The sequence below is a fragment of the Nuphar pumila genome, chromosome 12 (assembly GCF_984573655.1).
Source record: "Nuphar pumila chromosome 12, dmNupPumi1.hap1.1, whole genome shotgun sequence".
NCBI lineage: Eukaryota > Viridiplantae > Streptophyta > Magnoliopsida > Nymphaeales > Nymphaeaceae > Nuphar > Nuphar pumila.
In genome coordinates this window covers 106,427,453-106,455,063 of record NC_143260.1, presented here as the reverse complement: position 1 = coordinate 106,455,063, position 27,611 = coordinate 106,427,453, and the positions used below count along the sequence as shown (strand labels likewise).

General features: G+C 38.4%; 1 protein-coding gene across 1 annotated transcript; it reads left to right on the top strand.

Annotated features, from left to right (window-relative positions):
• The first annotated feature begins 18,102 nt into the window (after window positions 1-18,102).
• LOC149821486 (protein OCTOPUS-like) lies at window positions 18,103-19,869 on the top strand. The gene has a single exon (XM_089981957.1). The coding sequence runs from the start codon at window positions 18,103-18,105 to the stop codon at window positions 19,867-19,869; it is 1,767 nt and encodes a 588-aa protein (XP_089838083.1).
• Window positions 19,870-27,611: the final 7,742 nt, after the last annotated feature.

Here is a 27,611-nt window from a genome sequence, read left to right as displayed (position 1 = left end):
AATGACTTTGGCCAACTCAGCAGACCTGTGGTGGGTCTGGTGGGTCCATACCATGGATCAAATTGACCCCGTTTACTCATTTTCCTAACCATGCTGGAACTAAAAATAGGCAACTTTGATCTGAGTACTCTTGGCTGAATGTCCTTTAACCATTCTCTTTAAATTTTTTGTTTTTGAAAGGCAAGCAGAGGTTAGGCATACCCTCACCGGTTATTATTCAACATACCACTGGATTTTGAACCTGCAACCTCCCACCACAAAGAGACATGTACTGACAGCTCCTATCAACCACGTGGAGCCTCAGTTTTTCTTTTTTATAACTAAAGAAAACCATCTCACTTGCTCTTAAGATCATTAGTGTAAAAAACCCATATCTGCTTTTGTTCACTAGAGAGTACACTCAGTTTCACATTCATGCATATTGAATTTGTGATGTCCTTTCAACTTGATGATGTTCACAAGTCACTCATACTCATACCAGATGAATAGGTCTCTTGTGGGATGCATTTGCATTGAATTAGTATGTGGATAGACTAAAGCAGTTCTACAAGTGATCAGGAGGACTTGGCCCTTAACCATATACATCATTTTCTTCTTGATAATTTCTTTAAACCCCTTGGCAAAAAAACTTGGAAGAAAACCCGGCCAACATCTAAGAAGAAAAATAAAGAAAGAAGAAAAGAAAAGAGAAAAAAGAAGAAAGAAAGAAAGAAAGGGGAGTTGTAACCCCCCTCCCTTTCGTCTCATCCTTGCTCTCCCTATTTTACGCCCAAGTGTGCCATCTCCTCCACCACCACCAGGCTGGTGGGCCCCATTGACGCTGGACAACAGGTTTATTGGCGCTGCCATCACCACTGCCTTGTGAATTGTGCACTATCTTGAAAATTGTGTCATGCAGTGCCTCAAAATCCATGTGTACTACTTCGAGAACCACACTACTTGCACCCTTGAGTCACCGTTGTCGTTGCCTCGTTAGCCATGCTGAACGAGGAATGTGTTCTCTAGATGTATAATTTTGTAGTCCCTCACTAAAGTCCTACTTACCCATAAATGCGTAAGTAGACACCCGTGCACAAAAATGGGGTAAGTATTGCCTCAATTTTAAGTAGTGTTTTAAAACCCAAAGTGGGTCCTAAGGATACAAAAGTGTGCATTGTTAGTTATTGAATTAATTGGAGTTGAAAATTTGTGAACGTAAAATTGTAATTGTAGAACCAGGTTAATCTGGAACATTTTGAAGTGTTTTGGTTTACAGGTTGAACTTTTAATATAAAAAGATAAAATTGGCATATATTGTTAATTGGCTGTAGGTAACAGTGGACTTTAATTATGTATTATGTGAATATATGTCATCAAGGCATACACATTAAATATGTGCAATATGAATTGATACGTATGTGATTACGACATGCTTACGAGAATGCTTGTTTGCTTGTGTGTGTTTATTGTGTATATCTCTGTTGTACTCATTTTTTGAGGTCAAGCTTTTGTTATGGTTTATTCTCTTTGCGAATCGTATTCTAGTGGGCTAATATCTACTGGCGTTTACGCTCAGGCGAGCCCCTAGTGCTTAGTTTGGTTGGTGTGTCATCATAGATAAGGCCTCTCATCGTCAAAGAAAATTTGAGTGAATTGGTATATTCATGAGATTTATGCAATTGGAGTAGTTTGCAAATATCAAATAATATTGTGATGTGATACATATGTATACAGTTGAGGCATACATATGAATGTTTATGTGATGTGATTTGTACATATGCAGTTGAGGCATACATATGAATATTGTTGTGTTGTGATTTGTGTATAAAATTGATGCATTTGTATAAATGCTTATGTAATATGATGTGTGCATACGTAACTAATATACATACAAATAATTATGATATATGTTTATGATTATATGCAATGCGTTGAATAATATATGAAATGACATAAAATGCATGCATTAAAAATTAACGGTATAAGGTTGTTTGCAGGAATTAGAAGGCATATTATATATACATAGTGGATGACATATCTGTAATGGTTTAAAATTCTCATGTAAATATCGATCTCTTATGATGGTTTTAAATATGAAACCTTGTGATGTGTGTTTGACTTTGTAAATATGGTAAATGGTGAGTTATAAATTTAAAGCATGTTCAAAAAACATGTTTCATATCATGTATTGATCCAAATATTTGTTTAGTGTATTTAAATTATGATTTATATTTTAAATCTTGCAAGTATGGCAAATGTGATCTATGCACGATGTGTATGATCAAATAATATGAATTTGATGAGTATTAACCTAAGTGTTTATTTATATGTTAAAAGTTTGTCATTCAAGTTGAAATATGCATGTCTCGAATATAATGTGATGCATAAAGTGCATGGATGAATGACATGAATTTATGGGTATTGACCTAACTTATTTGTTTGTTGTATTAAATTTTTACTATTCATGATTTAATCTATACTTTTGGTATATGTGATGCATGATATGCATTATTGAATAACATGAAATTTATGGGTATTGACCCGAGTGTAATTGTTGACGTGATATTGCCTAGCATATATATTTACTGTGTAAAATGGCATGCATTAAGTAAAAGTTCTCAAAAATTAAGTCGTATTGTGTATCATTCTAAAAGATTGGGTGACATTGACTTGTACTATTGAGGTCGAGCAAATGAGTTAAATGTGAACCTGCATTTGCACCAACCTTATGAGAATTGTGGTCATATCAAACGTGGACTATGATAGTGTCGTTGGGTCAAATGTGAACTCTTCCACTACCATGGTGATTTAAGAGGACTTTCTGCTCCAAATCACATGGCAGAGTTTGAGCTATAGTTGTATGTCGAAAGTAGTGCACCTACAATATTCTAATACGAGGGATGATGTATCCCAGTTTTTTGTGCTAGTCTTATTTTTTTGGAAACTAAAATATGAAAAATACAAATTATGTTAATCAATACGCCTAAGGAGACTTGAGTACCCATAGTTAGTCGGGCATAGTGCACTTGGGTAACATGATGAAATTTAAGGTTTGATGTTTGCAAGCATAGCATAAAATACAAAAGAAAACTAAATCTAAAGAAAGGAAAAATAATAATACATGAAGCAAGTCATGACATGTCTGCATAATTATATTCATTTAAAGTGTTTATGAATGTATTTGTATGTTTAAATATGATATTTGTATAATTATATGCATGAGGTATGCGTGAGCATGATTGTATGTTTAAATGAAGTAGATATTTAACTGTATGCATGGATTGGTACGTGAGCGTAAGTCTATACTCGAATGACATGTGTGCATAACTGATCATGCACAATATTCACATTTTATTAATTATTATTTATGCATGATCCATGTTAAAATCGCTCTAAAACCCCATTTTTATTATTCGTTTTGAGAAATTGCATTGAATTGAATTTTATCAGAAAATCAGGTTTTTCAAAGTTTTCCCTGTGTTTTTAATGTTTTTATTAGATTTAGATTTTCTTAATTGTAGTTCAATTAGTTTAGGTTCGTATTAGCTAAATTTTAATTAGTTTAGTAAGTTTTGACTTTTAGAAAAATATGTTATTCATAAGAGACGTTATTTTGAAAATTATAAAAAATCTTTGGACTTTTTTTGAAAAAAACTTGTTTTAACCTAATTAGATCTTTATAAATACATTTGTTCCAACCAAGGAGGGGGGTTTTCCAGCAGCCTTCTTGCTTCCCCTCCTTGCCTCCCTCTTTTCTCTCTCCCTTACTTCTCCTCTCTCTTTTGTCGATTTCTTTTTCTCTTTCTCTCTTCTTCTTCTTCTCTCTCTTTTTCTTCAAGCTTCAAGCCCTTTTGTCATTGGCAACTTCTTCTTCATCGGGGCAGTGTGGATGCAACTGGATTCACCATCTTCTTCTCTCAACCCATCCGTCAGAGGCGAGCTGTTTGGGAAGCGTTGGAATGTGCGATAGAGCCATTTTCGTGCCCTCAAAGTACCTCAGAGGTCCCCACAAGCCCCTAGAAGTGCCCTCAGGAAGCCCTTTAGCAAACCATACAAAAATGTTCAACCTAAGTACCTAAATGGTACACAAAAGGAAGGACAAAGGGAAACAAAACAATTCAAAAGAAAACAAGCACTGAAGCATTTTCTTTTCTTTTTAGATTAGGGCTTTATTTCTGATATTTATTCATTTAATTGGGTCTGTAATAAAATCATTTATTTATTTTGTTTAAGCCCTCTGCGCAGGGCCGTACTCCCTTAGTTATCTTATTTAATTCATTTTTTATTCCTCAAGGCAATAAAGAGTAGTGTAGATTGTGTGTTTAAATACGAAGTATTTTTCGTTCCCTGAGATCGAACCAGACTCCACCACTAGTGCAACCTGGTTTTTATATTTTTGGTGTCTAGCTTTCACTTAGATTTTATCAAAAATATTGTTTTAAAAAGTATTTTCATAAAACTCACACCAAATTTTGGCGTCATTGCCGGGGAACGACAAAATACAAGTATTCACTTTATTGCCTAGTGTTTGCTTTTTGCATTTAGGTTTAGAACCACATGTGTGCATACTGTAGAGACGAGCTTACTTTTCTGCACAACCCACCTACTAGGATTCCCTTAGAGGTGACTGTGTACGATTGGTACCATGCACATAGATTTCATTTTTTGTGCATAATCCCTATTGTGTGCAACTGCGTGGTGTTTGTTTATTTCTCATTTTTTTAGTTTACTCGCTTTTTGGTTTATGTAGTTTGGCCGCTAGCGTATTAGTTAGGTAGAAAAACCCAAATTTAGGATGTGTATTGCACTGGTCTACGTCAAGGTGCATGCAAGGGCGACACTCGCTTGACCCCGAGCTGGTAGAGCCGATTGAGGACCTAGAGTCCCTTATTAGGAGAGCCCAGAGATATGCAACTATGGTTGAGGATCAGCAGATGATTTATCTTATTAGGGAGTACTTCATGCCCAACACCTATACTTCTGCCTTCTGCATCACAAGACCTGATGTAGGAGCGAACCACTTTGAGATTAAGGCCAGTGTGATCCAGATGCTACCTTTATTTTATGGTCTTAGTAATGAAGACTCATATCATCATCTCGACGAATTCCTTGAGATTTGCTCGACCGTGCGAATCAACAATTTTGGAGACGATGATATGAGGTTAACCTTATTTCTCTTCTCTCTGAAGGATAAAGCCAAGCATTGACTAAAAGCGTTAGATACGGTTCAAATTATCATTTGGGAACATATGCAAAGGAAGTTTCTAAAGAAATATTTTTCAATTGGTAAGACGAATCAGTATCGAAAGGTCATCACAAGCTTTTCGCAAATAGATGGAGAAATGTTTCACGAGACTTGGGAGAGGATGAAGGATCTTCTCCGCAAGTGTCCCCACCACCAGGTTCCTCGCTGGCAACTGGTGCAATATTTCTATAACGGTCTTACTGAGAAGAACCGTCAAATGGTTGATTCGTCACGTGGGGGCATTTTTATGCTCAAGAGTGAGGACGAGGCTTGGTCTTTATTTGAGACCTTGAGTGAAAACACAATGCATCATACCTCTTCACGACTCGATAGAACCATATCTATGCCTAGTGGTCCTAGGAAATGTGAGATTTCCAAAATAGGGTCCGAGTTAGAATTGCAAAGCAAAGTTGACCAGTTGACTAGGAAATTAGATCAATTTCTAGCAAATTTTTTGCGAAGTCCAGTAGAAAGAGTGTGTGAGCTATGCGCTAGCCCTGCACATTGTGTTTATGAGTGCCCGACAGCACCGTTATATCCTGAATTCATTTAGGAGTAGGTGAATGTCGCTCAAGCTTTTGCTAGGCCTGTGCACGATTCATTTGCACCCACTTATAACTTGGGATGGCGAAACCACCCCATCATCTCATCCCATCAGCCCTCCCAGGCACAACATAGACAGAGTAACCCTTTACAAGGTTACTCACGTCCCTTATTCCCATAGGTCCACCCCCTGTATAGTTTGCCTTCTCCTCATGAGCCCACTTCGAGCATATCATTTCAAGAGAAGATATTAGAGGCCTTTTCTGATATCAAAGCTACTCTTTGTTCCCACACGTAGTCAATAGCTATTGACTTAAATGGGACAGTTGGCTAAAGCCTTTAGTAGGTAAAGCGAGGAAAACCTATCTCGTCAGCCTGTTGTCATCCCCAAGGGAGAGGATTCTATGTCATTTGACTTGCACCCCACAGATCCATACCCTGCGTAGGTCAAATTTGTTACATCCCTTCAGAATGGGAAGGTGTATCACCCCGTTCAGAAATCAACTCAGGAACCCAATGTCATACCCACTGACGAGTCAATCTCCTCCATTAGGTCTCAGAAGAAGGGACAAGACCCGCAACATGCATTATCATCATATATTCATCGATCTCTAGTCTCCCAAGTGTTAGGACCGCTGATTGCTTTTAGCAAGCTAGAATTGCAGATGCAAAAGATGCTTAACCTAGTCAAGCAAGATCATGACCACCACTTGTTTGAGGTTACATACATCGATAGTCGATCAGTCCTAGACTCTCCTTTTGAGAGTAGTCTCCCAGAGGAGACTAACCTCTGTCATTCCTATAGTGAGAGTCATGATATTACTTTTAGGGGTCGAGTGGGCGGAAACACAGTGCACAGTGTCACAGATGACACTCTTTTTCTCAGAGAGCCCGATTAAGCACGACTTCACGTCCATTGATCTCATGGACGATGAAGGGTTTCCAAAGATCCGTCTGGCTGAAGACGTAAAGCTTAGCGCTTTATGGGAGGCAACCCATATTTGTGATGTACCATTAGTAGCTTTAATATTTTTTTTTATTTTTAGGTAGTTTTTCTTCATGAGCGTCAAGCCTAGATCATGTATGCATTGCATTCTTTTGCATATTTCTATAAGTTATAAACTGTGAGACAGGTGGAACCTACGCAGAGCCATTCACATGTCGTATCAGGTAAGGTTCCACAGTGTAGATCAGGTGACCTCTGCCCTTTTCGCCCATTCCTTTCGTTCACATATGCATTTCCTTAATTTCATGCAAGCATGGGGGAGTGCCACTGATGACAGTGTCATTCAAGCATGGGGGCGGGTGTAGTTGGCACACCCAAATTTTTTCTGTCTTAGTACTTGCACTTTTGATGACAACTCATAAAAACTGGGCTTTTAAGGAACAAGTTTGAACTTATATAACTTCTTTGCAAAATCTAATGTTTTTAGAGAATTTTTAAGCCCCACGAAAAAAAAATTCTGACACGGATCTAGAAAACCATGGTTGTTTATGTGGATTTCAAAGAAATGGCGATAGATGCATGTTAGAGTTTATTTTGAATCACAAGTATGGATATGCACAGTTTCATTTTTGAAAAACTAAGCAAATAAAAAATATTGCATTTATGAGCTCAAAAGGTGAAAAAGAGCATACGTTTAGTTGTTTGATATTTTCTTACTCCCTAGTAGCGGGGCTTAGACACAAGTTGAAGTGTTTGAGTTCTATGTTAAAAAGGATAACGAAGGAAGTCAATTCTTTATCTATGTTAATATCTGTGGCCTACTTTGTTCGAGCAAGTAGAGTCTGAGGGGTGTTTACACCTGGAGCCCTAAAGACATCTGGTTTGCGAGCCACCGGTCTGAAAGCCCGTTACATAGACTTTATAGAGAGCCTAATAGATATTGATATTGCACATGACAAAGAAGTAGACTATGCGTCAACTATAAAAATTTGAAGGTCTAGTGACTCAAGCAATTAAATCTGAGAGATACTTTGTATCTGGTGCCCTAAGGTCATCTGGTCTGGGAGTCACTGACCCAAAGCTCGTTACACGGGTTACGAAAACTAAAAATTTGATATAGTACTCAATAAAAGAAAGAAAGAAAAGAAAAAATTGTGAAAAAATGAAAATCAAGAAAAATAAAAAGAAAAGAATGTAAAAGAGAAAAGTTCACTGCTTAGAAGCAAATATTGAGAAAACCTGTGCAGAACACATATGAGTGAGGATAAGTAAATAATAACATGTATGTATTTGAATTTCTGAGAATGAAACATAAATGATTATGCTATTTAGAAAAGTTAAAGAAAATATTTTATTCTATGGTGGCAGGTAAAATACTCTAATCATGTTTTGATAATGTAATGTCATGAAATATTTGTGAAAACAAACTCCTTGACTGCCTAATAATTTTTAAAGTTGAATTTTATGTATACATGATATAGATGTTTGTAGGTGACATCACTGCAAACCCTCACAAGACCTTACTCATCCACTGGGGCAACCCAGGGGTTAAAAGAGCTTGTTGCATAAGCTAAATGCAACAGTGATTCCTACGAAAGTGAGTTACGTTTTTATTATGTCTAGTTTAGTATTTTTGTTTTTGCTTCAGTTTGCTCGAGGACTAGCAAACGATAAGCATGAGGGTATTTGATCATGCACCATATTCGTATTTTACTAATCATTATTTATGCATGATTTATGTTAAAATTGCTCTAAAAACCCATTTTTATCGTTAATTTTGAGAAATCACATTGAATTGAATTTTATCAGAAAATCAAATTTTTCAAAGCTTTCCCTACATTTTTAATGTTTTTATTAGATTTAGATTTTCTTATTTGTAGTTCAATTAGTTTAGGTTCGTATTAGCTAAATTTTAATTAGTTTAGTAAGTTTTGATTTTTAGAAAAATATGTTTTTCATAAGAGACCTTATTTTGAAAATTATAAAAAATCTTTGGACTTTTTTTGAAAAAAACTTGTTTTAACCTAATTAGATCTTTATAAATACATTTGTTCCAACCAAGGAGGGGGTTTTTCCAGCAACCTTCTTGCTTCCCCTCCTTCTTGCCTCCCTCTTTTCTCTCTCCCTTACTTCCCCTCTCTCTTTTGTCGATTTCTTTTTCTCTTTCTCTCTTCTTCATCTTCTCTCTCTTTTTCTTCAAGCTTCAAGCCCTTTTGTCATTGGCAACTTCTTCTTCATCGGGGCAGTGTGGATGCAGCTGGATTCACCGTCTTCTTCTCTCAACCCATCCGTCAGAGGCGAGCTGTTTGGGAAGCGTTGGAATGTGCGATAGAGCCATTTTTGTGCCCTCAAAGTACCTCAGAGGTCCCCACAAGCCCCTAGAAGTGCCCTCAGGAAGCCCTTTAGCAAACCATACAAAAATGTTCAACCTAAGTACCTAAATGGTACACAAAAGGAAGGACAAAGGGAAACAAATCAATTCAAAAGAAAACAAGCACTGAAGCATTTTCTTTTATTTTTAGATTAGGGCTTTATTTCTGATATTTATTCATTTAATTGGGTCTGTAATAAAATCATTTATTTAATTTGTTTAAGCCCTCTGCGTAGGGTCGTACTCCCTTAGTTATCTTATTTAATTCATTTTTTATTCTTCAAGGCAATAAAGAGTAATGTAGATTGTGTGTTTGAATATGAAGTATTTCTCGTTCCCTGAGATCGACCCAGACTCCACCACTAGTGCGAGCCGGTTTTTATATTTTTGGTGTCTAGTTTTTACTTAGATTTTATCAAAAATATTGTTTTAAAAAGTGTTTTAATAAAACTCACACAAATAGCTGTATGTGCAAATACAGACACATGATTATATGTTTGAATTATTTGTGTACATAAGAGTATGCTGAATTGTTTACTTATGCACGTATAAATATATGTGTGCATTATATGTTTGATATATGCACAAGATGGTGCATGCATAGTTTGTTTATGTATAATTTATTGGATCACATTGTTATAGTATGATGTAAGGATTACATTGGTTATATTGTAACTGTTATATGTTGTGTTATTTATTTATTGAAACCTATTAAGTGTCTGCAAAATTGTGCTGAGAAATTATGCATCATATGCTCTATTTTTTTTCCACTTTTCAGCTCCACGAAAATAGGTGAATGGATGTCAATGCACACAGGGACTACTGTATTGGATTGGACTGAACTCTTTTGTTTCCTTTGTTTTTTTGTGTACAAAATTTTCTTTATAAAGTAAATAAAATCCTTTTGTGATATTCGAATTGTTATGATTGGATTCTAACTCTGTGACGCACCCGAGTTTAGAGATAGTTTGAATTGGTTCAAAAAGTCTTTTGTTGTATTTAAAAAAAGTTCCTTGAATCAAGCAAGGCGTTACACGCTTTATTTATAAAAAATAAGGTTATAAATATTCCAATTATGAATCTCATAAAAAGTTTGATCTATGACATGATTAGACTCATGATTACTAGAAGCGTCACTTGCATGTGAGAAACCCATTTCTTGGGAAACCATTTTCAAAATATGAATCCAACTTGTTGGAAATTTGTAAAAAAAACTCATGGGAAAGACATTTTCCATCACGTGGGAAACATGTTCTCCATCACTTTTGAAGCCTATTTACTTTGTATATGTTTTATGTATTTTTCATGCATTTTACTTGATAAAAATTCTTTTTTGTTTGAAAAGTTGACACACACGCTTATTTCAAGGTTGAACATTTAAGAAAGATCAACTTTCTTAAATGTTACATATCTCTCTCATGCATATGTCAATGGACATGGATGATGACATGCTTACACATGAAGTAGATCTTTCTTAAATGCTCAGTTTACTTTTGTAAAGCATGCAATTATGATTTAAGTTGCATGCATATTTAAGATGCATCACAAATGTTGGATATAAAAAGATCAAATGGATATTAGAAAGGAATAGGTGCTTCGAGAGTACCATGTGTGTATATATAGAGAGGGAAAGAGAAATTGGATGGCATTCCCCCAATTTTGGTGTGCTCTTGTGTTCCCCAAGTTCAAGCACACCTCTTTGGTGAATTCTAACCCGGCAAATGCATTAAGAATAGTTTGTTTGGTAGGAATCATACCTTGGATTGTGTTTTCTAGAAATAAGATCATGATTTTTCAAGTGGTGAAATCTTGGTTTATTGTGAAGCATTGATTTTTCATGCCTTCAAAAATTATTCTTACACATCAGGATGATATGATTCAAGACAAGTTTTTTATTAAACAAACCTTGTAGATCATATTTGTAGGGTTGTTTTAACCATTGGATTGGGCAATTTAGGGTTGCGGCACATGAGGGCACATCAAAACTTGGGGCACACCATCCAATTTATATATGTGCAGAAAAATGAAAACCTCTTCAATGAACGTTTTATTGAATTTTTTGTATTTTTTTTATTTTGACCATGTGATATATATATGCCTGTTTTTATAGGAATCAGTTCTTAGAGCATTTGATTCTAATGCATGGATACCAAAATTCATTGTGAGTGTCGCTTTATGGTAAATTAATCATGCTGAACACATATGCACGTTCAAAATTTTGAAAAAAAAAACATCAAAAAATTTTCATTGGAGAGGTTTTGGAGGTTTTCCATTGAAGAGGTTTATATATATATATATATATATATATATATATATATATATATATATATATATAGAGAGAGAGAGAGAGAGAGAGAGAGAGAGAGAGAGAGAGAGAGAGAGAGAGAGAGGTGCTTGCGATACCTACTTGATGAGTTTTTTAAGGGTTTTTCGTGTTATTTTTTAATTTTGATGATATAAATGTGGTGTGTACTTGATTTTACAGGGATCAACTCCTGAAGTGTTCAATTTCCACACATGAGTGGGTTTTTATAAGGTTTGAAAAATCAAATGTTCAAAATATTTGCAAACTTTTTAGGCTCCGAATATCATTTTTTTCATCGAAAACACCTGATCCAGATGTGGATTTCGGAACTGCAAAAAATATAATGAAAGAGCGGAAAAACCTATCAAACACATAATGCAAGCACCTAATGTTCAAGCAACTACGCTCTACTATATATATATGTTCTCATCTTTGTTTAGCAAGACACTTCTCGTTCTCCTTTTCTTGGTGACAACCTTGCTTAGAAGTAATAAAGCTGTTGGTAAGAAAAGTTTGGCTAAAGTAGTTCTTCAATTTTTCAATTTATCTGAAAACCGACCTCCCTCTTGACCAACGACATAGAATGGGTCCCGGCTAATTCTACGTAAAGAACCCCATTGCATTCATGGGCCCCACTTAGAATCTATGTCAACCCCCCCCCCCCCCCCCCCACACACACACACACACACACACACCTGGTTCTTTTTCTTCCTTCAGGTTTTTGCCCCATGAGGTTTTAGCCCAGATGAATGAAGAGGCATGAATCCCTAAAAATAACGAGAGACAGGAGTTCATTTTTTTGGGTGTGAGTGAAAAGAGGGCAAACGTAAAAACAAAACCCCATTCAGGCTTTCAAAGAATTGGGGTCACATGAGTTGCCCTCCAAGCCCCCACCATGTCACCGTGGACCCCGTGATGACCGCCCCTAAAGCCTCCCCCCCCCCTTCCTCCTGACAAAATAATCCCTCCCCCCACTCCATTTATTGAACTAAGTTGACCTTACATCAATCAATCAAAGTCTATAATTTATTTTTCTTTTTAATTACCTAACTCCTCCGTACCTTTGATTTTTAGGGCATTATGTGGTTATGTCTAGAGACTCTAGACTTTAGATCTTCAACACGATTCCCACTCCCACACCTTCCTAGGACTGTCAACGGATCGGGTCGTGGCCAAGGTCAGTGTTGGCTTGGATCCACCCATATAATTAAAAACCAGGTTCGGGTTCGTGTTTGAGTTTTGTTGGGTTACAAAAATGGAATCTCAAAAGTAGATCCACATAATTTTAAAACTTTATTTTTATTAATATATATATAGGCTGGATCCGGTATCTAACAAAAAAGTTGGGTACAGTCGGGTACTCGCAAAAATCATGACCCAAATCCGGCCTGCATATTGCTCGAGTTGAGTTCAGGTTGACACTTTCCATGCCCATACTCAAGAATTCTGGTTTGGGTTAGGTTGAGAACCCGATAAAACCGGATCCACTGACAGCCCTACACCTTCCCAAACCTCCCACTATCCCTCCTCAGCCTAAACCCTTCACCCTTAGGTGGTGTGGTTGATTAAAAAATATAGGAAGAGGGCGTTTGATACACTCTTAAGCCTCTCTATTTTTTTTCATATAGGAACGGGGAAACCACCCTAGGGAGCCACCGGCTTCAGCTTATGCAAGGAGATTAATGCCTATGGGAATCGAACCCCGACTGCCCGTTTAACAGTCAAGGCACGTACCAGCAAGCCTCTTTCTTTTTAAAGAAGCCATTTTGAAGGAAAATTGCTTTTTCAAAAGGTGGTATGAATCCATTTTGGCAGAAAGCTGTTTTTTTTTTTTCTTTTGTTATGTGGGTTTTATCATATATATATATATATATGTTTGTTTGTTTTACTTTTTTTCCTTTTATTAAGTAGTTTTTACCATATATTTCTGATAGACGTGTTTGTTTTACTTTTTTCCTTTTATTAGGTAGGTTTTACCATATGTTTCTTCTAGACATGTTTGTCAAACCCTCCCCCCTAAAGTTAGGTTATAGCTATAGTGTCAAAAGTAGGAAAGCAAAAATAACAGCAACGAAAGTCTCATTTGAATTAGAAAATTTTCATTTTCTAATGCTTTTAATTGAAAATTTATTGGTAAAATGAAATAAAAACAAATGTATGAAAAAAAATAAAAATGAGTAAAATAAAGCAACATATTTTCTCCCACAAAATGGAGATTAAGAACATTAAATTTGTGATAAAAATCATGATATTTTTGTTATAACAATTTTATCACAGCATTTTGAACATGTCACGATATTTTGGCAGTTTAAACTGAAAAATCAAAACATCTCATTTTTTAATAAATATAAGAAATACTTAAATTTAATTTTTAATATTATTTTAATCACTTTAATACATGTCATATTCTGATTTACACAATATTTTTTAATTGTTTTTTGGCTGATTCAGAACGATTCACTTGAGTATCGGTATCGGTCCGATTCACCTGAATCATTAGACAAACTATACAGGGTCGATACCGATACCGACAATATTGGTTTTTCCTTAAGATTTAAAACAAAAAGCCATGTCATTCAAAAAGGTACACGGGTGTCTTTCACAGGTGAGCTCCATAAGGGCTTGGGTGTTGGTAACTCTCCATAAGGGCTTGGGTGTTGGTAACTCCACTAGAAGATTTCTAGCTTGGGCAGGAAACTTCAAAAAAAAAAAACAACAACAACTAGATAAGTTGAATTGGTTAGGAGAAAGAGAGCCCAGGAGATATTATTAACAACACAGAGTGGAAACAAAGTTTAGACTTAAATAAAAAAGAAATGCATAAATAGCATTGTGTGGATTGTTTTAGCTAAATTTATGGTAATGGCGACAGTACAATATACTGGCTTTAACAATCTTACTAATTCAGTTATGTCTAGTTTTAGAGATCCACTAATTAAAGAGGGTTGTGCTTTGCATGGTAGTATGCTAGGCCTAGGCCGGTGCAGGCCTAGTGTTCCTCGTGTAAAATTAAGAGAAATGTTCATTTAGGGCCAACTGTTGGACTTAATTTTAAAAAAATAAGCTTTATTTTTTAGAAAATTTCCTGAATTGGTTCTCTAATTTAGAAAAAATAACCCGCCAACCCGGCTGACCCGTTTAATAAACGGGTTAGGCGGGCGGGTCGACCCGCCAACCCGCCCGCTAACCCACCAACCCGTTTACCCGACCCAACCCGTTTATAAACGAGTTAGCGGGTCGTGTTGGGTTACCCATTTAATAAATGGGTCCGGTTCGTGTTTGCCACAGCCGACTAGTTTAATAAACAGGTCAGGTTAGGGTTGAGGTATGCTGACCTGCCAACCCGACCCGATTGCCACCCCTAGGGCTAGACCGTTTAATGGGCAGTATAGGTTCAAATCCCATGGGATCACCCTCCTGCCTAAGCTGAAACTTGACGATTGACAGAGGCCGTTACTACGGCAGGCTGAGCCAGCACAGCTAGGTCTCTGCGCCTGTGGCGGTTTCTCAGAGTATATGAGAAAAAAAGTTATGTCATGTTATGAGCAACCTTGCCTCTTTTTTTTTTTTTTGTAAGAATGAGCAACCCTGCCTTTTGTTGCTAGTGGAGTGATGTCTGAGACAGTCAGGCACAATTTTATGGGTTGTCCCTGTTTATGTCATGCTTGGACAGGGACTGCATGGCTTGTCAAGTTAACGTCATCAGCGTGCACACGTCCATTTTGTCCTCTTTCTCTCCTCATTGTCCCCTTCCCTTTGTGTTCTCATTGATGCTGTTTCATTCAGGCTTCTTTGTGAAATATGCTGGCCATTAATTAGGGATCCCATTGGATCAAGAGTATGTCTAGTGTCAATCTTGTCCTCATACTTTTAACCACTCCAAAAACACTAATCTAACTTGAAACCTTGTTGTCAGGTGTCAATGGGTTGGGCTTGACTCGGACTTGACCCGTACCAAACCATACAGTACCAGGGTTTGGTGATAAATAAGAAGGCCCGATTAGAATCTGGGTTGAACTCAAAGGGTTTGATTAATATATGGAGCTGGGTATAGTTTGTAAAATTTCATACAAGACCTGATTTTCAATTAAGATTCATAATCTTTCATTGTAAAAATGATAAAATTTATTATTTTATCGGATATGGTTAGGCTCATGTATTCTTTATAGGATCCAGGTATGGTTTCTCTTATGGTGGGTTTGATTAGACCCGAATCCATTCCAGGTACCATCATCTCAGATCAGCTTTGAGTCTAGTTTCACCTGAATCCGAACCAAACCCGACCTGTTGACACACCTGCACATAACCATAGAAATGAAAGTACCTTTGGTTTAAGGTGGATTAGGTATAAGTGTGAATTTTCATTGCAATGAAAGTTAAATTTGTACGACTCTATAAAAAAAAAGTGAAAATTAGTCTGATAATAAAGGGGTAGCTTTTGGGCATAGTATCCGGATTGGCCTCAATTAAAATATATGACAAATCTGGCCAATTGATTTTTTCCTGAAAGTTTTGCTCTTATGTTGCCTGAAAAAATTGGTGACCCAGTCCAACCACTTGTTTAAGTTATACGAAAAAATCAGGTGCCATGTAAGTTGTTGCCTGAAAAAATAAAAAAACTATGATTTTTACCAAGGCGCTTCATTTTTCAGGCAACAAACAAGCAAAACTGTCAAGAAAAAAATAAATTGGGCATGTTTGCCATATTTTCTAGTTCTCAATGATATTGTGCCAAAAGTTATTGCCATTTACATTATTTCTCAAAACTGAATGCGATTTCATTTCTCAAAAATAAAACTACTACCTTTACACAGTAGAAAATTAGATGAAAATGGTGGAAGCTTATGCTTGTCCTTGATTTTAGAAATTCAAAGGAAAATAGAGAAATGGGTCTTTTTTTATAACAATGGATATGGTTTGGACATCTCATGGTGACTGCTTCTAATAAGGATATCGGTATCAGACCTGAATCTGATTCAGGTGAATCAACCGATACTGATTCTCAAGTGAATCGTTTTGAATCAGCTAAAACTAATTAAAAAATATTTTGTGTCAATCAGAACATGACACATGTTAAAACAATTAAAATAATATTAAAAAATTAAATTTAAATATTTTTTTTTAGATTTATTGAAAACAGCCGATTCAGGTTAGTATGTATCCATTTTCTGCCAATACTGACAAGATTGGTCCTCTTCTCCCCTCCCCCCCACACCCAAATTCAAACAAAATGTTTTCTCTTTCCACCAAAAAAAATACCAGAGAACTACTTGATTACACATAATTGATGCAATATCCCAGTTTATCCCAGTTTTTTCTGAATCAGTGGGTGCATTCAAAAGTATAACACAAGAAAAGAGAAAAATCAATGAACCCCACGAAAAGAAAAAAATATATATACGTATTACAGACATAATTCCCTCGCATTTCAATCCTAACACACACGATTGGCACTCATTTTCCTAATTATGGTACGGACGTCACTCACACGCCAGCACACGCGTGCACCACCTTAATTTCAAGCTGAAAAAGAGACATGAAAAAATCACAGTATTTCTCATCACAGGAAGAAGAGGAAAGAAGACGTAAAAGAGACAAAAAAAAAAGTGCAAGAAATAAATAGTTTAAAGAATTTCGTTGGAGCAAAAAGAAAGGGGTGACAGGAAAGAAGGGTTTTTTTCCTTTTCTTTTTTATAACGGCTCCCCAAAAGATGTGACATTTTTTTCCTTTATTTTTCTAATTTTCCAACTTTCTTTTTCCTTTAAAAATAAACAAAATGCCATTTTCTTTAAAAAGAAATTCAAGAAAAAGTATAAAAAAGAAGAGAAAAAAAGAGGAGGGGTTTTTTCCTTTTTTTTAATAACGGCTCCCCAAAAGATGTGACATTTTTCTCTTTATTTTCCTTTATTTTTCTAATTTTCTAACTCTCTTTTTCCTTTAAAAATAAACAAAAATGCTGTTTTTTCCTTTTTTTATAACGGCTCCTCAAAAGATGTGACATTTTCTCTTTTATTTTCCTTTATTTTTCTAATTTTCTAACTTTCTTTTTCCTTTAAAAATAAAAAAATACAATTTTCTTTAAAAAGAAATTCAAGAAAAGGTATAAAAAAGGAAGATAGGTAAAAAAAAGGGGGTTTTTTCCTTTTTTTTAATAACGGCTCCCCAAAAGATGTGACATTTTTCTCTTTATTTTTCTAATTTTCCAACTATTTTTTTCCTTTACAAATAAACAAAATTGCTATTTTTTCCTTTTTTTATAACGGCTCCCCAAAAGATGTGATATTTTTCCCTTTATTTTTCTAATTTTCAAACTCTTTTTTTCTTTTAAAAATAAACAAAAATGTCATTTTATTTGAAAAATAAATTAAAAAAAAAGGTATAAAAAAAGGAAGAGAGAGAAAAAAAAAGCAGAAGTGGGGGCATGATTGCTTTTGCTTTTCTGCTTTGCAGGAATCTTTGAAAACGAAGCAAGAGTAAGAGAGAGAAAGAAAGAGTCTGTAATTTCTTTTTTTATTTTTTTCTCTCATAAGGCTTAAACTCTAAGCACGCAAGCATTCACTCGACTCACACAGACACACACACACACCCTCTCTCTCTTAAGTGAACAAGAAGAGATAGAGAGAGAGAGAGGAGGGAGGGAGGGGGGTTTGAAGGGATCGAACGGTGGATAGTGAGCGAGGGAGAGGAGGGTAGAGGCGATCGGACGGCTGAGATGAACGTGGACAATTTCCGACTCCCAGGGCCACCCCGACGCCCCGGCTGCTCCGCGCACCCCGACGAGGCCGTCACCGGCGTCTGCGCGTCATGCCTCCGGGAGCGGCTTGAAGGGTTCGACCCGGAGACCCGCCGGATGAAGCCGTCGGCCTCCGCCGGAGCGGCGGCGGTTGCGGCCAGCCTCAAGGCCGGGATATTCCGGGGCGGACGCGCCGCCGTTGCCGGGATCGCGCCGGAGCTCCGCCGGACGAGGTCTTTCTCGGCGAGGGGGCGGTCGGAGTGCTCGACGTCCGGGCACCTGGAGCCGCAGAGGAAGTCGTGTGACGTTAGGGTTCGGAACACGCTCTGGTCGCTCTTCCACCTCGACGACGAGAATGCCGTCGTCGGGAGGGAGGCCTGGGGCGAGATCGAGCTCGACCGGAACTCCGCCGCCGCCGGTGGCGCCGGGTTAGTCCGTACGGTGTTCGAGACCCGGGAGGAAGAGGAGCTGGAGGAGGAGAAGGAGGAGGAGGAGAGGGGAATGGAGGAATCTAGGGTTCCGGAGAGGGAGGTTCGGGCTCCTCCTCCGGAGGAGGTTAGGGTTTCGATGGAGGGAGATCGGGTGGAGGACCTCTGCGATGTGAGGACGATGAAGGCGCACATCGAACTCGACACTAGGACGCCATCCACGGCGAAGAAGCAGCCGTCAGAGAGGAGGAAGGACGCTGCCGGCGGCTTCTGGCTGGCTTCCGTCTTCACGAAGAGGATCCAGAAGTGGCGGAGGAAGCAGCGGAGCAAGAAGCCCGCGGCCACGGCGGTGGCTGCGTCGGAGATCACCGACACGGCGAGGCGGTCGTGCGACACGGAGCCGAGGTTCTCGCTCGATGCCGGCCGGAACTCGTGGGACTTGCCGCGGTTCTCCTTGGACGAGCCTAGGGCTTCTTGGGACGGGTACCTAATCGGGAGGATGTTCTCACGGCCGGCCGTCTCTGGCGGAGACGACACTGTCGGCCGACTCGACAACCTGATCCCCGTCCAGGAGGACGCGGCCACCCCCGGTGGGTCTACGCAGTCCAGGGACTATTACTCCGACTCGTCTTCTTCGCAGCGTCGGAAGAGCTTCTCCCGTAGCCAGAACATGGTAGCCGAGGAATTGCCGGTTGTGAGCTGCAATGCTCCTTCTCGGGTTTCTCTGGCGATTTCCGACGATTTTCAAGGTAGCGCCAACTTCCGTGATTACTCCATGAGGGATGATTTCTCCGGGAGCTTCGGAGAGATCGGCGGCGATTCCAAACGGATGAGGAAGTCCCGGAGGTGGAGCATTTGGGGGTTCATCCACCGGAGATCGAAGGAAGACGACCGTGATTGCAGAAGCAACGGCATTGAGCGCTCCTTCTCGGAGTCCTGGCAGGAACACCACAGTGGCGTCAATGGCGGTCACTTTGCCGGACTCAACCACAGGGACTTCCGGTGTAACAGCAGCATGAGTTCTAGGAGCTCTCGTAGCCGGAGTTCCTTTGGGGACTATCGGAATCAGGGGATGGAGATGAATGGGAGCTTCGGATTCTCGAAAGCCAGTTTACACAAGAAGAAAAAGTTGAAGAAGAGGGACGAGGCCGTCTTGGAACGGGACCGGAGCGCTCGCTACTCCCCAAGCCATATCGATAACGGGCTTCTCAGGTTCTACTTAACGCCATTGAGAAGCAGCAGGAAAAGCGGAAGCATGGGGAACAGAAGGGTGAAGAACTCACATTCGTTTGCAAGGAGCGTCCTGCGGCTTTATTGATTCGTTCTTAGGTGGGAATTGGAAGATCAAGCTGATGAATGGTTAAGTGGAGAATATGGAATAGATCAGGTTTCACCATTCATATAATGATTTTAATGTTAATCTATGTTGCCATATTATCTGTTATTGGAGGATAAATTTCTTGGTCTTTTCTTGTTAGACAGATAAGCGGATCAAATGCTCTAAAGTGACGGGCAGCTTCTTGTTTTGGAAGGATGTCTATATGTTTGAGTAATATTCCATGTTAATACCATGGTAAATAAGATTATCCTTGGCTAATTTTGTGTTTCTCAGCAATGTGGGTCATGGTGATGCAAATTTATCACTGGAGAGGTTCTTTTTGGCTTGAGGTTGCATTATGCTTTGCTAAAGCAAAGTTTGTAGCATGGAAGTATTCAGTATGTGGTTTGGTTTGTATTTGGTTGGAAGGTTCTATGTTTCTTTGGTGCTTGCTTTTATCTTTTTCCTTTTGTCACTGATTACCATTACCTTCACATGCCCATTAGGCGACATTTAATTAAAGAAACAGAAATGAAATAATTAAAAAGGGAGTGGTTCATTCGACCTGTGTTTTCATGCGACTCTATACTCCATTTAAAGGGTATTATTGTTTATGCTGTCATGTATTGCAGACAGTATAAAACTGCTTGTATATGTTGGCTTTCTGACTGTCCTGGTTAATTTCCACTTTTTGGTTTTGATATACACATCAGAGATTAGCTATTGATATATTTGTGGTTCATGATACTTCAATCTTTGATGAGAATGTGGTGGGTAAAAAGTGATAAAGTTTAGTATGAATATAGAGAATAAAGAAGCAGATTCTAGGTGCTTCATTGTTGGTAGTTGACTGGAGAATTTAAACAGGAGTTCTATTAAGACAAGATGTTTGCCTGGTCTAATCATGCTTCCACTTTTTTCAGCTCTTTTGTGGTTTCTAATCCATAAAGTGTTTGGAACTGTTTAACCAGTAGACATGTATAATGTGAATGGGTCATTCGATATGGAGGTGCTTAAAAAAGTGTCAGCATATGTCCATCTTTTGGGAACTTTATGTAAAAAAAAAAATTGTCAAAAGTATTGGTACTCCTTTTTGTATACGCTACCAACCTGGTTGCTATTTGTCAGCTATGGAAAGACTATATGCAAATTTTCTAATGGTTGTTCATTATAATGAACATTTCCTTTTTCACTGTGATGAAGTAAATGCTCATCGAAGACTCATGGTTGCTGTACTTTCATGATAATGAGATCTTTCAGTTTACAAGCCATTTTAATTATGCATTTTACAATAGCTTTTTTGTGGTTGGATGTCTAGCTCACTGACAACCCTCCTTCACGGTGCACCACAAAGACAAATGGATGTTACTGGTAAGTTGTGGAAGCATTGTTATGGTTTTCAAAACACTTTATCTCTGCCACGGGGACGCGCCACATGGCCGGCGGGGGTGATTGTGAAAGCGTTGAGATAAAGGCGCCTGATCAAACCTCACTGGTGCATGGGTGTATCCAAAGCTTTCAAAGGTGGGACACGTAAGGCATGGTGGTCGTGGGCCCCACCTGGGGTTTGTCTCGCTGGTAGGTGGGCCCATTAAGTGGCCCTGTTCTCGACTAGGGTTCCTTGTCATAAAAAAAGGCTTATAGCAGCATGCCATGCCCAGAGAAAATGAGAAGCGTATTCCTTGAATTCAGGTTTGAGCTGGTGTGGCATTGGGTGTTGCTTCATGTTTTTCATAGTTTTCTCTAGTTTCCCTATTTGCCTCCAAAGCATGCATGCAGTTAGATGGGGTGACGTTCCATCGTCATGTCATATTTACATTATGTATGTGCAGAAATAGTGGAGGAAAAAATATCAAATCAAGGATTAGCGCTGTTTTGAGGATATAGCATGGATTTATAGGATAAGATGGAGTAAAACTTCAAATTGTCTTCTAAATAATGCAGAAGAATTAAAGTCTTATGTCCTTGAAACTCATATATTGTGGGCTTTTCCTTGGGTTTAACTGTTCAGCTAAACTTTTCCATCAGGATATATATCCTATGCCTGTTTGGAAATTTGAATGTGCTAAAAGTTATGTTCTAAATTTCTAATTGTCTGATTTGAATGACTCAATTGGTTTGGCTACTTGACGTTCTAAACGGCCATTGATTGAACTATGGACACCAGGGCGATCATGAGATTGAAAATTTTTTTATCTGAGATATGTTCTTTACTTGACAAAATGTGAGGTTTTCCATTTGTTTTAGAACTTCGCTAAAGCAGGTTAGTTCTATAGTTGTTGGAACGTTTCATACAATTCATTTATTTTTGCGGGTCATGTTCCTGCTCTAAGTTTTTCACTTTCTTTTTTTATGGTGCTTCTCTTTATTATTTCTTCATTCTGAGATGTATCTTTTATCATGACTTCTAGCCGAGTCGTTTAGTTCTTTCTACTTTAGTTCTTGCTCAAATAATTTTGAGCCTAACCCGCATCACTTAGCTGCTTCTAGGTGCATGTCGGTATTTATATGTAAACTGTGCTTTTTTCTCGGTCAACGAGGTCTTTTCCACAGAATCAAAACATATTTTGGTCTCCCATCGTTGATTTTTCTTGTTGTGGGACTAGGCTTTCTTTCTCTGTTTATGCAGTTCAGATCTTTTATTATCCTTTCTGCACATGTTTGATGAGTTCACTTCTACCGTGTCAGCGTCTTAATATGTAAGCTTTCCTTGTAGACTAACAGCCTTGGAATGTGATTTCTTGGTGTTCAAATATGGTTGGTGTTGATTGCATAGTTCAATAATCAGTATAATACAATCCTATTGCAGTCTTCATCACGATAATGAGCTCAGAAACCATGCTATCATGAGATTGCCGTGGGATATGGTCACGCTTTCAATTTAACGAAATGCTATGCTGTATTTTGAAATGAAAATGCTAAAATCAGTAATTTTCTGAATGCAGTTTTACTGGATTATGCAAGCATTATGAAAAAAGAATACTGTCACACAATTGTTCAGTGACGGAAGAAATGAAACTCTAGAACAATTGATCAGCAATTGTGTCACTAATATGATCAAATGAGTCTCATTGTTATCCAACCAATTGTGTGAACAAACTAGGTAGGTTTTGGATCATATCTTATCCCAACCATTCCAAAAGTATACTGAAATCACATTTTCTATCCATCCATGCATATATACTGAAATCACAATCTCTCCTGCAGAAACAGCCAAAGAATATGAAACCAAATACACCCGTTTTTACAGAAGCATAATAGCATAATTGAGTTTCAAAAGCCCATTAATGCACATAAAATCTGACCAAGGAAGGAAGCTAAAGATATGGTACTGCCTAAACATATAATTCAGAGATCATAGTTCTTCTGATCTGCCAGAAATGACTCAGTTAAAGCCTCTTGGTGTCTTCTTGTACTTGTACCAGCTTGCAATCCACAAGCACACTGTTGAGAAGCACCGTTGCATATGGGTAGTTTAGTAATTACTCAAGAGGTCAAAGACATTATTGTAAATAAGGTGTTTTAGTCTAATCTCTCTATTTAAGTGAGATTAGACCTAATTAGCAACATACGATTCTCTCTCTCTCTCTCTCTCTCTCTCTCTCTCTCTCTCTTCTGATTTGCTTGAAACCCTAGCCGTCTTCAACATGGTATCTGAGCAAAACGTTGCTCTGGGCATCTGACTTGATCGACCCACATATGGATTGGGTTCAGCGTCGCAGCAGAAACGCAGATCTGAAGCCAGTGTACAACGTCTGATCTGATCAACCCATCTTCCTCCTCTAGCAGAAACGCAGATCGGGTGGTGATCGTTGACAGTGTCTACAACGATTGGTGTGCGTGTGGAAGCTGAGATCATTGTACATGGTAGGAGCAGGGAGACGTCTGTTTTTCGATCGGACGTCTGACCCAAACTGCAGCCTGGATCGCGTGATGACCCGACTGTTTTGGATCTGACTTCAGATTGTGTTGATGGTGGTAGTGTGGATGTCGAAGAAGCCTGCAGCGTCTGTCATAAACCAGTTGCATCTCGATCTTGATAGATTCTAAGGTTGCAGACGTGGATTAGATCAGATCTGATCTATATAATTCAGATATGAAATTGGTTGTGTGGTCGAGGTATGCAACTTGTCGCAGTTCCTTTGTGAGGTGGATGGTTTAGGTAAAGTTCAATTCAAGTTATATATGCAGGTTGTGGATCTGAACAACGTGTTACAGTCATTGTGTTACAGTCATTGGTCGTGTATATCAGTTTTATAAGTGTAATTAAAATATGATATAGTCGAGTTCATAGTTGGTAGTTGGTGCGCATCAGATCCGAGTTTCAGCAGGGTGTGTTTGCGTGTGGTTATACCTGCATTTTGGAACAAACCCATTATCTTATCCCATGGCTGAAACACAGAAGTCGGATATGAAGTCTGAAACAGTGGTTGATTATAAAGCCTTTGCAAATCCCTTTTCATATGGATCATCGGTAAAGCTGGATGAGACTAACTATGTTAGGTGGTCTCGTACGTTCATGATGTCTGTCTCAGGGCATCATAGAAAATATATTTTGTTGGAAAATGAGCCTAAAGACAAAACTGAAAAGTATGTTACATGGAAAGAGGACAATGATATTATCATGTCATGGATTATGAATAGTGTGCAACCTCATATAGCCGATGGGCTTATTTATTATACCACCGCAAAACAAATGTGGGATAATTTGCACGACACTTACTCTCAGGAAACTAATGTTAGTAGGATTCTTCAAGTAGAGCAGGAGATCTATAAATTGCAGCAAGGATAGCAAACTCTAGCCCAGTACTATGCCTCTGTGAAGGCAACCTTTGAGAGACTAAATGCACATAGACTATTGTGCTGTGACAAACAAAAACAATACCAGGAGCATACTATGGTTGCACGCCTGTCAGCTGAATTCTTAGTTGCCAAAGTTCAGATGTTGACAGGCTCAGATGTTCCCACTCTTACTTAGGCATATAATCGACTAAGCAGGCTTGCCATGTCCCTTTCTTCATCTCAATTGGAATCACAAACCTCTACTCTATATGTTTCCTATGGCCGAGGTTGAGGTTTTCTTCTTAATTCTCGAGGTCGTGGACATGATCGAGGCCTGGGAGGACAAGGCAAGCTCCATTGTACCTACTGCAAAAGATTTAGGCATTTAGAAGATAGATGTTTTGACAAGAATGGACGACCTCCCGCATCTTCAGCTAAAGTTGTTCCTATAGCACAAGTGGCCAAACCTGATTCCCCCACTGTTCCTCCTAGTAATTCGGTTATACTCACTCATGTTGAGTATGATGATTTGTTGGCACATATTCCATCTAGTTCCCCTGTGGTTGATATTGCATGTTATGCAGGTGATGAATTATCTTGCCAAGGTAGTAGGTGGATTATTGATTCTGGAGCATCTAGCCATTTGTGTGGAAATGAATATGATTTTTCAAAGTTAAATAGTGTTGCTAATCATAAAAAGGTTGTTTTTGTCGATAGGAGTTCCTCTCTCATTGTTGGCCAAAGAAATATCTCCATATCCCCTACTCTTCAGTTATCAAATGTTCTCCATGCCCCTTCATTCCCTCAAAATTTGTTATCTGTTACTCGTGTTGCAAAGGAATTAAATTGTTGAGTAATATTTGATCCTGCATGTTGCACTTTTCAGGACTTGCTGACAGGAAAGACAATTGGTGGAGGCTATGAGGAAGGTGAAGTCTATTATCTACACCAACCAGTTAGCTCTGTTCATTCCGCAGTTGAGTCTTCTTCTAGTCCGCTGCTTTAGCATCATCGTCTTGGTCATCTTTCGTTGCTTAAATTGCGTAGAGTTATTCCTCACATCTCGCCATCCACTACTCTGCTATGTGAAGCATGTCAGCTTGGAAAGCATCATAGGAGTTCATTTCCGTCCGGTCAGAGTCCTTCAAGTCAAAATTTGTTTGATCTTCTTCATGTTGATGTTTGAGGTCCAAGTAGAATTCCTAGTCATTCTAAGTGTCATTATTTAGTCATTGTAGATGATTTTTTCAGATTATCTTGGGTATTCTTGTTAAAAGATAAGGCTAAAGCCCCCATTATTCTTAAATCCTTGATTATTGAAATAAAAACCTATTTTAATTCTTGTGTCGAAGTTGTTCGCACTGACAATGCTCTTGAATTCAAATCCTCTGAATTATTACAATTTTACAAAAATCTTGGGATCCAACCTCAGACTTCTTGTCTTCATACCTTGCAACAGAATGGAGTAGCGGAGCGCAGGCATAGACACATTCTAAATGTTGCCCGTTGCCTTATGATTCAATCTAATATGCCTGCATCTTACTAGGGAGATGCGGTTCTAATTGCGGGATACCTAATAAACCGTATGCCTTCAACCTCTGTAGGGGATCATATTCTCATTCAAATTCTCAGACCCGAAGCTCCTTTGTTTCCTATCTCACCAAAGGTGTTTGGTTGTGTGTGCTTTGTTCATAAACTTGGTCCCAAAATTGTCACCCCAATCTATAAAATATATTTTTGTTGGGTATCCCAAGAATAAAAAAGGATATCGATGTTATGATCCCATATCCCAAAGAGAGTATGTCAGTGCGAATGTTTCCTTTTTTGAGTCCATCCCATATTTTTCTAGTACTTCTTCGAGAATACATGCTAGTCAAGGTGATTCATTCCCTCTTCCTGTTCCTCCTTTTCCATTAGAGTCTGTTAGTTTTGAGTCTCTTGTTCTCAGTCTGACTTTGTCTAGTTACAAAAATCCTCCTGTGGTGTATACACATCGAGCTCCACCCAACTTTATGCCTGTGTCATCAGCTTCTCCAGAGGTGAGTGTTCCTAACTCTACTGATTCTCTTGTTGATGGTGATTTACCTATTTCTCTTCGGAAAGGAAAAAGGCAATATACGCTTCATCCTATTTCTTTGGTGAAAATATGAAGAATTTTGTATTAGCATTATCTGCTACCTCAGTTCCTCTCAATCATCATCATGCTCTTCTAGACCCCACATGGGCAAAGACCATGCAGGATGAAATGAATGCACTGCTTTCTCAGAGAACATAGGACTTAGTTGATCCTCCACCTGAGGCTGAAATTGTTGGTTGTAAATGGGTCTATACTATTAAGTATAACTCAGATGGATCGCTTGAAAAGTTTAAAGTTCACCTTGTTGTGAAAGGCTACACTCAAACTTATGGGGTGGACTTCTTTGAAACTTTCTCTCTTGTTGCTCGTCTTGGGACTATTCATCTTGTTTTGTCAGTCGCAGTGCACCATGGTTAGTCTCTATATCAGTTTGATGTAAAAAATGTCTTTCTGTATGGAGACTTGGAGGAGACAGTTTACATGCAGCAACCTCTGGGGTTCAAAGTTTCGGGGGAGTGTCAAAAGGTGTGCAAGTTGAACAAGGCAATCTATGGTCTCAAACAGAGTCCCCGTGTGTAGTTCTCCAAGCTGGCTGAGGTCATGTCAGCATTTGGGTTTGTTCGCTCTACCTCAGATCACTCTCTTTTTATTAAAAAGACCCGCACAAAGATTGTGGTCATGATAGTATATGTTAATGACATTATAGTCACATGAAGCAGTGAAAAAGATATTTCTGACATAAAGTCCCATCTTTAGAAATACTTTGTGACTAAGGATATGGGACCACTCATATATTTCTTAGTCATAGAGGTTGCAAGGAGTAAAGATGGACTGGTTCTGTCACAACGAAAATATGTCTTGGACCTGCTGAAGGAGACAGGGA

Excerpts from the sequence above, each read along its gene's own strand:
- LOC149821486 (XM_089981957.1), top strand. The coding sequence starts at position 18,103 with ATGAACGTGGACAATTTCCGACTCCCAGGGCCACCCCGACGCCCCGGC.